Source organism: Pelophylax lessonae (genome assembly GCF_965119305.1).
Source record: "Pelophylax lessonae genome assembly, chromosome: 6".
NCBI lineage: Eukaryota > Metazoa > Chordata > Amphibia > Anura > Ranidae > Pelophylax > Pelophylax lessonae.
Window position 1 is genome coordinate 61,050,478 of NC_138773.1, and position 12,933 is coordinate 61,063,410.

General features: G+C 42.2%; 1 protein-coding gene across 1 annotated transcript in view; it reads left to right on the forward strand.

Annotated features, from left to right (window-relative positions):
- TBL3 (transducin beta like 3) overlaps window positions 1-12,371 on the forward strand; it is a 44,646-nt gene extending 32,275 nt beyond the window's left edge. The window contains exons 16-22 of the mRNA XM_082261837.1: window positions 666-736; window positions 1,228-1,384; window positions 4,943-5,001; window positions 5,089-5,192; window positions 6,610-6,681; window positions 8,523-8,681; window positions 11,886-12,371. Coding sequence (XP_082117963.1) covers window positions 666-736; window positions 1,228-1,384; window positions 4,943-5,001; window positions 5,089-5,192; window positions 6,610-6,681; window positions 8,523-8,681; window positions 11,886-12,043 — 780 coding nt within the window. The 3' untranslated portion in view covers window positions 12,044-12,371. The remainder of the gene's footprint in view (window positions 1-665; window positions 737-1,227; window positions 1,385-4,942; window positions 5,002-5,088; window positions 5,193-6,609; window positions 6,682-8,522; window positions 8,682-11,885) is intronic.
- The last annotated feature ends 562 nt before the right edge of the window (window positions 12,372-12,933 follow it).

The following is a 12,933-nucleotide window of genomic DNA, read 5'->3' on the forward strand; positions in this document are numbered from 1 at the left end:
CGCTGTAGAGCACCGTAATAGTTCATTGATTTCTTCCTGTCAGTGTATCTGCCTGCCCATATGGGATCATGTATGGGTACACAGATATACTGACCGATCTGAAGGAGACCTGCAGATCGCTGGATCAATGCTTTACAGGCTCCAAAAGAGAAAAATAATACATGCAATTTTGTTACCTGCAAAAAAAATGTGCATTTAATATTTTTTCTAAAAGGTGAACTTGTCCTTGTAATCTACATGTAATATCTCTCCTTCATTGTGTTTGGCTGGTTAGTGGGCATGGAGGGAGGTAGGGGGCTGTAATTTACCACTGTGTATACACCCACATGTGTGATTATATAGTCACATGGGCTGCTCAGATGTGATAGGGAGGAAATGCTCAGCATAGAAACACACTGATAACTGAGCATGTGTAGAGCTGCCAACACTGCTCTGCGAAATCCCTAACTGCAGTGGGGATATAAACTGAAGGAGGGGATAGAGAGCAGCAGGATCAACCAGATTTTTGCAGAATACAGAAAAAAAATCTCATGATGACTGTGTGAGTATGAACAGCATGTTATACACCATTTATTGATAGTTTTTAATGATTTGGGTTTAATGGCACTTTAATAGTTCAGATATTACATATACATTTCTGACTTTGTGTTTTTCATTGTTTTCAGACATTTGAAGGTCATGATGCCTCAGTGCTGAAGGTTATGTTTGTGAGTCGTGGCACACAGCTGGTTACAAGGTAAATGTCAGATTCTCCCTTCTTGAGCGATGATTGCTTTTCCCAAATATAGCATAAGGATGCAACACGACCTGAAGCAGATTTGTTGGTTTTACGTAGACTGGGTCTTTGATTACTTGGAAGCACCAGCATAGCCCTTAGAGGCTCAGCTGGGCTTTTCAGCAAGTAAGTTATCGCTATTCCTCTATGTAAAATAAACTGAGGTGCACATGATGCAGAATTTCTGTGGATTCTCTATAGGAATATATCGAGAATGTTTACTTTTTTTTTTTTTTTAGTTCAGTGACAGCAGCAGCTTGGCTGAAAAGTCATCTTCAACCTGTCACAGCTGTGCTGGCCACAGGGGTCCTAAACATTCACAGAAATTGTTAGCGAAACCATCCCTTCCTTCACTGAAGTCAAAACTGAGAATTTTTTTGTGCGAAATTGCCTTTTAAAGAGAATCTGTGTCTTTGCCCATACTAATGGCATTACTTTGTTCCTGTCCTCAGTGGCTCCGATGGCCTGTTGAAGCTCTGGACCATTAAGACAAATGAGTGTGTCAAGACATTGGATTCCCACGAGGACAAAGTGTGGGGACTGCACAGCAGCAAACTGGACAACGCCCTAGTGACTGGATCAGCAGACTCGAGCATTGTTCTTTGGAAGGTGGGAGAGTTGACAGATTGTGTTACTGATTATGTATTGGATGTATGCAAGGGTTATTAAAGTCCAACTGAACATTCAGCCTAAATCATTCACAGGAGGTTTGTAAAGTCTTACTGTTTGCTTTCTTTAGAAAGCAGTCACAGCCTGAAAAAAAAAGCCTGTCCCCTGCCAGCATGTGTGTTCTTCCACACAGACCCTTACTCTGTGTGAAAGAACTAGTGTCTCTGCAGAGGTCCAGTGCACCTTCTATGGGTCAGCGTTAAAGCACTGCAATCAGCAGGAAGCATGAGCTTTGGTAATTGCAGCTCTGACTCTGCAGGGAGTGTGTAAAGAAATCTCCTCTTAAAAACAAAAGAAAAATGGCATATTGGCATATTTTATATATATATATATATATATATATATATATATATATATATATATATATACTTTAAGCTCATGGACAATAGTGACGGGTCCATCAGTTTGTGCAAATATCAGTTTACTCTAATTTGGCGGACCCCTTGTAGACATATCCTACTTTGTAAAAAGCCCTAGTGTCATGTGAACAATGAAAATAACCTGTTGTGGCCGGCAGCCGAGGCACATGGAAGCTTGCTGACTGAGCTCCAATACAACAGAACCCCCTGAGCGACTCCCAGTGCAACTACATAAGCCTTGAGACCTCAGATGAGCTCCAAAAGTGGTGGGGACCCAAATACTATGACCGGGAAACAGAAATCCAGGGAGCCTCCTATGAAACTGGGTGATTTTAATAGCCCAGCAGGGAGACACAGGATCCAAGATGGAGCTGGCTCCTCACAGCACAACACAGTGCCCCAAGCAGCTAACACAGGAGAAAATGAGGAGAATCACAGTGAGCTACAGATTTCAAAAGAAACTCCCAGCCAAGCTGAAGTTATGAGCCCGGTAAAGCAAAGGAGAAGAATATCCTCTACTGAGGGTAATGTAAATAATCCTGTAAATGATTACAATTGTATACTTGAAAATAACCCTTATGATAAAAAAACTGAATGCTATACCCACATCAGGGCAGCCTATTCTGGATTCCACAATTAAAGATATGATGATGCCATCAAGAGGTGATATGATAAATTTCATGCATAAATCCAAAATGGAAATAGATGCAATTCGAGGGGGGGACACTTGACCCCCCCCCCTTGCGGATGCTCTTGCGCATAGACTCCCTAAACCTGCTCACATCCTTGAAAAACTTCAGAGAGATGTAATTGCCAGAATACATTACTACATCATAAAAGATCAACTAATGCCGACACTCACCTCTGCCAGACTCCTATGCGGGAATCATCCTATACTCTGACCTATTACAAGCTACAATTCTAGCTTGCAAAAATCTGAATTCCATCACCAAAATCCTCAGGATTTCCAGCAAAGATACTAGTGGATTACAATGGCTCCTCATACTCCATTTCTTCCTTAGAACAAGGTTTGGAAATTCTACGCTCATGGAAACTTCTGCCCAATAATGATGAAACCCTCCCGGATAAAAGCATACCTGGAAAAATTCCTCAGCAATGGCACACGAGTCATGGGTAAATTCCTATACCCTAATCAGGAAAATCCCTTCTGAATATATTACTATGCCGAGGCAACACAATGGAATTATATAGGAATATTCACTGTTTCTCAGGATTCATTTACTCTGGGATTCTGAAGTTTGGACTTTCACCTGTTACCCTTCCTTCTAACCCCTGATAAATAGTACAAAGTTATTGTACACTGGAGGTCCTATGCAACTGCTTATTTCTTATTCTTTTTTTGGTTAAACCAGTTTTATGTTTAACTTTTCTTTTTGAGCAAATACGAGGAGATAGCTGCCCTCTAATGGAGAAAACGTATTATTACATCATAAGTCTCAATACAGTAACAAGAAGACATTGTTTTACAGCAAGTACCGTACATACACCAGCAACATGACTCTTAAACTACTATCATTAAATGTTAAAGGTCTGAACCGCCCATACAAGAGGAAAACACTTTGTTCTGAAGCCCTAAAACTCGGCAGTGACATTATTTGCATTCAAGAAACCCACTTTGCAAAAGTTAACCCACCAAAATTCAGTCACCCAAAATTTCCTTCAATTTTTGCCTCTAACAATTGAAAAAAGAAGCAGGGAGTTATTGTAATTAAAGACACCGTATCATTTCAACTAATAGAACAAAAAAAAAAGGGCAATTAAGGAAGATATATCATTCTTGTTGCATCTATTGACAACACAGCCTACACAATCATTAATATGTACGCTCCCAACAAAAACCCTCATCAATTTCTTCGGAAGATCATAACGAAAACTAAGGAAATCCAGAAGGGACACCTCATCTTATGTGGGGACTTTAACGCACCACCGGATCCTATTATGGATACTTCCAAGAATGGTCACTCATCTCGGACTGGATTAAACACCATCTTCTCCACAGAAGATCTTTATGATCCCTGGAGATGCCTCCATACTACAGAAAGGGACTATACATTTTTCTCGCACGTTCACAAATCTTATTCTAGAATCAATTATTTCATCAGACAATTCTCTACTCCAAAAAATTGTAAATACATAATATGGTCTGATCAAGTGCCCAATCACAACTGAAATCAATATTAGTAGAAAATTAGAAGTAGATCTAAAACAAGAATTCTCCTGGAGTCAATGGCAGAAGGCTATACAGATTGCAAGTAAAGCTTCCTCTTGCATTGAACACTGGGACAAAACCCAGAAGATTATAAGTAGATGGTACTTAGCACCTTACAGGCTATCTAAAATATACCCTTCCACTTCACCCTTATGCTGGAGATGCTCCATACCTTATGGAGCTGCAGAAACTTGCATAGTTTTTGGAAATCCGTATCCTTCTTTTATAGCTTCTAGTATGGGTAACTTAACTAAACTTACTCCTGATATGGCATTACTGGGTATAAATCTTGACATCTATCCCTTAGCATTTAGGACAATCATGGCCCATATACTAATAGCGGCCAGATTAACCATAACCAGTCTATGGAAATCCTCTGAATCACCAAACCTCTCGACCGTAATTTCTAGATTAAATACAAGCACAATACGAACTAATGTTAGTGTAGAAAAATGATTCAACTAATATCTTTAAAAAATAAATGGCTTCAGTGGCTGTCCCAACCTAGAGCTTCTAATTATTTAAAAAAAAAAAAAATGTAACCTTTAACTGTTACCCCAACCCTTTTATACCTAGGTATCTCAATTCAGATTTTGATCTAACTCATTTTCCCTAACGTTTCTAACAATGTTCCTTGTTGTACATTTTATTATTTTGGTTATGGCCTGCTTACAGTCTGATCCCTTCTGGGGTAAGCGGGTTATGACCAAGAAGTACCATACCTATAACTGTTCCCTTCCTTTATTTTATTTTGTTATTACTTTACTTGCTTGACTGCCCCTTTACATTATATCTTAAGTATTGACTTAACTTGATTTTCCTCTGTATTGTTACGCATTATACTTTAATAAAAATGTTTTGTTTAAAAAAATAAATAAAAATGAAAACAACCTGTTAATTTATTCGCAGGATGTCACAGAGACGGAGCTGGCTGAAGAAGTAGCCAAAAAGGAGGATGAGATCTTAAAGTAAGTGCGCTCCTGACTTTAATGGCATCTTTCAGACTTCTTCCTAATTACTCATATTGTAGCATGCCCTCTGTTTCTCTTCTGCAGAAAGCAAGAGCTGTCAAACCTTTTACATGAGAAGAGGTTCCTGAAGGCCCTGGGGTTGGCCATTACCCTGGACCAGCCGCACACCGCCCTGATCGTTATAAAAGGTGAGCCGCCAGGGAAGTTTTGAACTTAGTATAACTTTTGGAAAGAGGAATACAGTATTTGAAAGCATCTTCATTTCTTTTTAAAAATGTTACCCTTGTAGATTTACCGGTCTCCTCTTGACCAGTAAAGATGTCAATTCATACAATATTCAGGTTTTGATGCTATTATCCATTCATTGTTGGGACCTTTTTATGTAATTCTGTGCTGGGCCAGGCAGCCAGAGTTCAGCATCTCACAGGCTATTTTTCTTCAAAAATATGGGGTCCCTATATTACATTACCACTTGAACGGATATACAGCAGACTTTTTTTTTAAACTGAAGAGAAAAAAAATGGGACCGAGGTGCAGCTTTCTTTGATTCCAGTGTATTGGAGAAGGATGGGCCCCACTGAGCTGGACACTGACCTCTGCAATACTTACTACTGACCCCAGGACTACTGTCCTCTGCATGCTGTGACCAATGCAGTCTGCATTACTACTGACCCCTGCACTCTGCATTAGGTACTACAGGCCCCTGCACGCTGTGACCCCTGTACTCTGCATTACTGCTGACCCCTGCAATCTGCGCTACATACTACTGTCCTCTGCACGCTGTGACCCCTGCAGTCTGCATTACTACTGACCCCTGCACTCTTCATTAGTTACTACAGGCCCCTGCAGTCTGCATTACTACTGACCCCTGCACTCTGCATTAGTTACAGGCCCCTGCACGCTGTGACCCCTGCACTCTGCATTACTGCTGACCCCTGCAATCTGCGCTACATACTACTGGCCTCTGAAAAATGTGTTGCTACTGATTTTGTAATCTGCATTACATACTACTGACACAATTTGTGTTACATATTTCTGAGCTCTGAATTCTGTGTTACTATGGATTCTGCACTCGCTGATAAATCCATTTTACAGTGACACTTGTATTATTGTATTTCTCTAAGTTTTCTTCGAGCCATCATTACTATTAAATGGAGTGTTGCTAGGTAGGTTATCACCTCAAAAAAAAAAAAGAGCTATTCCCTGTGATCTTTGATCTCCTTCATGCTGTTCGGATAGATCTCTCCTCAGGGTTGCCTTCACCTGCTTTAGTACATCTCATTCTATCAGTCACAAAATGTAACCTAAGGTAAATCTAGATGGTACAATGGGGGATGATTCCAATGTTGCAGATAACAATGTAAACCTTTTTTTATTTTGTACTCCGTTATGTCTTTATAGCGTGTATGTTATATTGTGGGAGTTATGGTAGTTTGTATGAAAATTATATAGTATAGGAAGAACCCTAGACAAAATAGTTTAAAAGTTTAGCTACCGACTCCTTGCAGGAAGATCAGGTCTTTTCCTCTGCCTGACATAGAAGCATTGTTGAAGGCCCAGGAACGTTCTAATCTTTCTGTTTCTGCTTAATCTGTTACATTTTAGCCATCCTTCAGGAACCTCAGGGGAAGGATGATCTGGAGAAAAACCTGCTGAGGTTACGCAATGACCAGAAAGGTAAGGGAGAGCATAATAGTCTTTATAGAAGCTCCATGCCTCTAATAGTTGGAGACTTGCGATGGGCTCGGGCGTGTTCCGATTGAACCCGCCAGGAAGCCGGCACTGCACACCGCCAATCATAGGCAGCGTGTTTATGTGCAACTGTCGGTCGGGAAATGCCTCACTGTGTATTGACGGTGTGCAGTAAGGACTTCCTGGGGGTCTCGTTCCGAACACGCTCGAGCCCATCACTATTGGACACCTGTTAAACGATTTAACCACTTCTGGGACCGGAAGGTTTTACCTCAATGACCAGGCCATTTTTTGTAATACAGCACTGCGTTAGTTTAACTAACAATTGCGCGTTCGTGCGACGCTGTACCCAAGTAAAATTTATGTCCTTTTTTTTCCCACAAAAAGAGCAATAAGTGTATATTGATTGGTTTCCGCAAAAGTTATCGCGTCTACAAACTAACAGAACACCGGTCTGCTGTGTTTACCACAAGGAGCAATCGCGGGTGCCCTGCAGCAATCGCGGCCGCCGGACCTGCTGATTGGCTCCCCCTGTCGCCAATCGGCACGTGCTCCCACTAGCGGTCTCTCGAAGCAACGTACATGTACAATGTTTCGTGGGACAGAGCCAACCTGCCACAGTAAAACTACGAGGGCTGGTTGGGAAGTGGTTAAACAGGAGCTGTATTTATCATGTTTTTATCTGCAGTGTGTTGTAGCAGTAAATGGGGTGCAGAGGCACAAACACAATATGACTTTCAGAAATAAGACACCGCTGACAGCAAGGTCATTTGCACACAAGAAAAAAGGGCTTCCATGAGATGCAAAGTAATTCAGCAGCATAGTTGCAGACCTTGGCCTTTTTGTGTTAACTCCTCTCCCATCTGCTGAAGTGCCCCAAGGCGACAGCTTTATCTATGAACCCCTCGACCCGGCACTTCTGACATCTCTATAGTTGAAGGTGTATGTGTGTTTTAGGGCACAAGGGAAATGACAGGTTTACTTTGAAGTTGTCAGCACTATGAAATAGGATTGACAGAACTTTCTTGTACTCTTCCTTTGTGTTTGACAACATACCTCCTGGTGTATTATTGGAAGACAGTGAAGTGTACCTTCCAGGGTTTAATGTGCTTAGATACTCCAGATATTAGAGGATTCTAGTCAATTCCCTTCAATATTGGCACAATCTGGCTGTGTGTCTGCTGTACATTGTCCTTTTCAGACGTTACCTTGCAGTGCCATCTTAAGAGCATTAAAGGCCCCCTGGGCAGTGCAGTGCACTGGGGCCCTGCCTACACAGTCACCCACCAGAATAAAAATGCAAATTATCGATAAGGCAATATTTATTGGTACAGCAGTGCAAGGCTAATGACCGCTTCCAAGTTCGGCGGCTGGGTCCAGTGAACACACACACATACTGTGTGTGCCTGTTCCCATGGAGGCAGACAGGCATTCCTGCAGTTGTGGGCTCCCCTCCATGGCCCAAGTGGCCTGACAGCAGCGCAGGGCCGACAGGCGCTTGCCACCTGCTAAGTTCGGCGGGGGGATGCACACGGGAATTGGGACTAATGCTTGGCTGGGGCTGGGTTGCTGGGCGGGTAGGTCACCCTGGGCAAGTGGGGCCCCTGGGCAACTGCCCAGCGTGCCCATTCGGTAAGATGGCCCTGTTACCTTGGCAATTACACTGAATGTAATATAAGAATATTAGGGAGTTGACAAGATAATAGAAACACCACATTGGTATAAAATGCATATTATTTATATACAGTATACAGAGCGTATGGGAACTGCCGCTTTTGTGTGTGTAATGATTTAAGCCTCATATACTTCTTATCCCGCATTGTCAGAAGCCATCCTGAGATACTGCACCATCTGGAACACAAATTCTCGGAACTGTCACGAGGCGCAGTGTGTGCTGAACATCCTCCTCACCCGTGTACCGCCCGACACTCTGCTCCAGTACAGCGGCATCCGAGGTACCGTGGAAGCACTGATCCCCTACACAGGTGAGAACTCGATTATATGTCACATTAGTGAAGTTGTCTTTTAAATATACACCCCCCAACCTCCTGGTGAGTATCCTACATACTAAAATACTTCCCTTTATTCTCAGTCCTGAGTTCTCTACTGTGCAGCCCTGCTGGTGCCACACAGCTTTTGCAAGAAAAACATCTTGGCTGGTGTCCGGGTCCTGTGCCTAGGGACATATGTGCTGCAACTCCAATCATTCCTATAGACAAGGGGTTCTTAACCTGGAGTCCATGGACCCATAACTGCTCCATGGATGGGTTTCAGGGAGTTTTAGGGTCCGATAAAAATGATTTACATTCACTATACAGTCCCCCCTCCCATTGTCCCAGTTAATGGTTTTCCATTGAAAGAAATGAAAGAAAACACACTCTGCCACCGCCTATTATGCCAACTGCTAAGCGTCTCTTTACTCAGTAATGGTCCATCTTTACCATTTAAATTTGTACCATTGTTCTCTGCACAGCCGTTATCTTATGCCACTCCATAAGATGACGTACCAATTCTCATTTTCTAGTAGCAGTAGTTATGGGCAGAATTAAAATAATTTTTTAATTTGCACAAGAGATTGTATTTCATTTTTGTGATGAATGGCCATTACCTTTTGCATGAAAAGCAGTGAGTTTTTTGTTAAAGCGGTGTTTCGCGCCCCCCCAAAAAAAAATGAAACACATACTGTAGCTGCTGACTTTAAATATTAGGACACTTGCCTGTCCTGGAGTCCAGCGATGTCGACACCTCAGCCAATGTTTCCATTGGCTGTCGGATGCTGCCACCGCCATTGCCTTGCAGCTTCATGACCGGGTCCCTACTGCGCATGCGCAAAGCGCGCTGCGCTCTTACTGGCCTATAAGCAGAGGAGGGGGCCAATCTTCTGATGTACCTCGCCACGGCAAGGTCCGACGGAAGTGGGGACAGGGTACCTGTCAAAAACAGGTACCTGCTCCCCCCCGAAAAGGTGCCAAATGTGGCATCAACAGGGGGGAGGAGACAGATGAGCGGAAGTTCCATTTTTAAGTGGAACTCTGCTTTAAGATTGTTTACTTTATTCAATCTTTGTACGGGGCAATCAAAATTCAATAAAATAAAGTACATATATTCAGTGCATAGCTTTCAGCAGATTCTTAAAGGGTTCTCTGACTCAAAAAAGTTAAAGGATAAGTTCACCTTTCCAAAATAAATCAATGCACATCTTTTTGCAGGTAAAAAAATGTGTATTTATTATTTTTTTTATTGGGAGCCTGCAAAGCATTGCAGCAATGATCTACGCAGGGCTCTTGCAGACTATGTGTGTAAGCTGTGTGCTTAGAACCACTGCCACTGCTTAGAACCACTGCTATAGATGGTCCATACTCTACTGCATGTCTGAGGGGCGGGGGGGGGGGGGGGCGCATCATGAATATGTACTATCTGTAGGTATGAATGGAGCCACAGTGTGTTTTCCGTACTACTCCCAGGATCCTAGGCCTAGGGATTTTTTTTTTTTTTCTTCAAAAGCCTTTGTTGTGGCTGGCACACAGTCAAATAATCAGGAGTGGTATTAAAGGTAAAAAATTTTTATTGTTTGGTCTACACAGCGGGTCAAAAAATAGGGTTGTATCTAAAGGAAATCTTGACTTGGAGTCTGATTTAAAGGGTCACTCCACCCAAGTATAACATTTCAAATACCGATAGAGTCTGCTGGTTCGAGGCATATACTGCCTTTTTGGATGTCTTTTAGGGACTCCAGTGGTGACATGCCTGTTAGTAATGAGCAAATCCTTTAGGATTTGCTGCAACAGTCATGGGCTTATTGGGACGCCTGTCTTTACACACAAATTAACTTTAATGGCATCCCAGTCTTACTCCGTAGGGTTCAATGTTGAGTTGGCCCACCCTTTGCAGCTATAACCGCTTCAACTTTTCTGAGAAGGTTGTCCACAAGGTTTAGGAGTGTGTCTATGGGAATGTTTGACCATTCTTCCAGAAGTGCATTTGTGAGGTCAGGCACTGATGTCGGGTTGAGGTCAGGACTCTGTGCAGTTCCTCCACCCCGAAATCGCTCACCCACGTCTTTATGGATCTTGCATTGTGCACTGGTCAAAATCATTTGGTAGAAGGGGGATTATGGTGTGAGGTTGTTTTTCAGGGTTGGGCTTGGCCACTTAGTTCCGGTGAAGGGAAATCTTAAGCCGTCATCATACCAAGACATTTTGGACAATTTCATGCTCCCAACTTTGTGAGAACAATTTGGGGATGGCCCCTTCCTGTTCCAACATGACTGTGCACCAATATAGACAATACAGTATAGTGTATTTTGATACCAAGGAACTCCTTTTTATCTTTTGACTATTAAAATAAACAATTTTGGGAAACAACGGGACTGCTATTGTTGAATTATTAAGTTGGGCATACACTAGTATGATTTCATTCAAAATTATTTAAGAAATTTGTAAAAACGTTCATTCGTCTTTCTAATCGTTAGTGGAGTCACACTGATGTTCATTTACGATGGTTATGACAAGAAAATACGAAGGAGCAGAATGGAAAATTTTTATCGGATGTACAAGTTTCCATCAGTGTATGTAGTTTTTGTTTGGTACACAGGCAGACAGTTACTGACAGAGCAGGAAGAATCAATGAACTACAAGCTGTCTGCATTTCCAGATGGGACTTGTGGTTCATTAATTTACAGAACTCTGTGAATGAATTACATGGCTGTGTGTGGGGAGCCCTACACAGCCACCGCTAGTTGTAGAATGTGACCGCAGATGTGGGGAGAGGAACCCCTGTCCGCTATCAAAGGTTGGGGGGAATTTGCCGGACTGCTCCAAAGTAACATGTTACACCCTAAATACGAGTGTAACATGTTGCAAAAGGTGAACTTATCCTTTAACTACTTTCCAACAACATTAAAATGTACTGACAATTTTCATACAAATTTACATTCAAAATTCTACTAGTGTATACTTGGCCTAAAAATAATAGTTGCCTGACTGCTGTGCTTTTAGTATTTTTAGTCACTGAGCCAGAACAAGCATGCAGCAAGTAAAGTGAATTGAGACCAGAACTCCTAATCTGAGAGATTGTTCATTTAGGCATAGAAAATATTAAATCTATAGGATCTGCAGATAGGCCAGGTGAAGAGGGTGTAGTAAATCAGAAAACTTCTAATGTTTCTGACTTCTCCTTTCATCCCACAGAGCGACACATGCAGAGGATGTCCAGACTTCTGCAGGCTTCCATGTTTGTGGACTTTATGTGGCAACACATGAGACTGACTGATTTGCCAGAGGAGGAGCAGGAGAATACAAGTATACCCGTTACCAGCCGCCCTGTGCGAGAGGATGCCAGAGCATGACAAAGTCACAAAGCTAGATGACAACCAAGTCCTCGGCCATCTGCAGTGCATACTGCATATAGACAATGCTGAACAGGCTGTGGGGCTTCTGTACCAAGGATGTCAAAGAAGCTGCTTTTCCTCTACTGCTGGTGACCAATTTTGTTGGCCTTTTTTGTTGTGGATGGGAGCCTGTGTCCCTGGCTCTATGAAAGTGCCTTCCTGGAATAGACTGTGCGGTTCCAGAATTTCACATTTGTTGGCCCTGGTAACCTTGGATCAGAGCACAAGAGACAGTTGCTGTCTTTGATGATTGGCTTTTCTGTTTGTTGAACATCTTTTAGAGAGAAGCTTATCTTTTCCTTTTTATATAATAAACCATCTTTCCCACACTTTGGCTACATGGTGGAATAATAGCTTAACTGACTGTTTATCAAATAGAAGCCTTTATGCCAATACAGCCTTAATACAAACCAATGTATACTTTTCTGTGGGAAGGTTAATGTTCTGTCTGTGTGTGTGAGGAACATCTACAATATATATATATATATATATATATGTATGAAATCCCTCATAAATTAATTTTTGTGCAATCAGAAAAATAAATTTTTTTTGTTTTATTCTACCATAGTTACCTTCAGCCATTTTTTATTTTTTTGGAAGTTCCTGTTGACCAACTAAAGGTTAAAGTGGTTGTAAACCTCAGACATGAAATATGAACAAAGCATATCCTTCTATAGTGTGTACTTGTCTCGATTAACTTCTTTACATCTGCGCTATAGCCGAAGTACGGCTACAGCGCGGACTCGAATTTCCGGGAGGCTGTCTTTATACGGCCTCCCAGTGACACGCTCCCCGCGCGCTCCCGCGAGCGCGCATCGGGGAAATCTGTGTCGGCCGTGTCCCTTGGA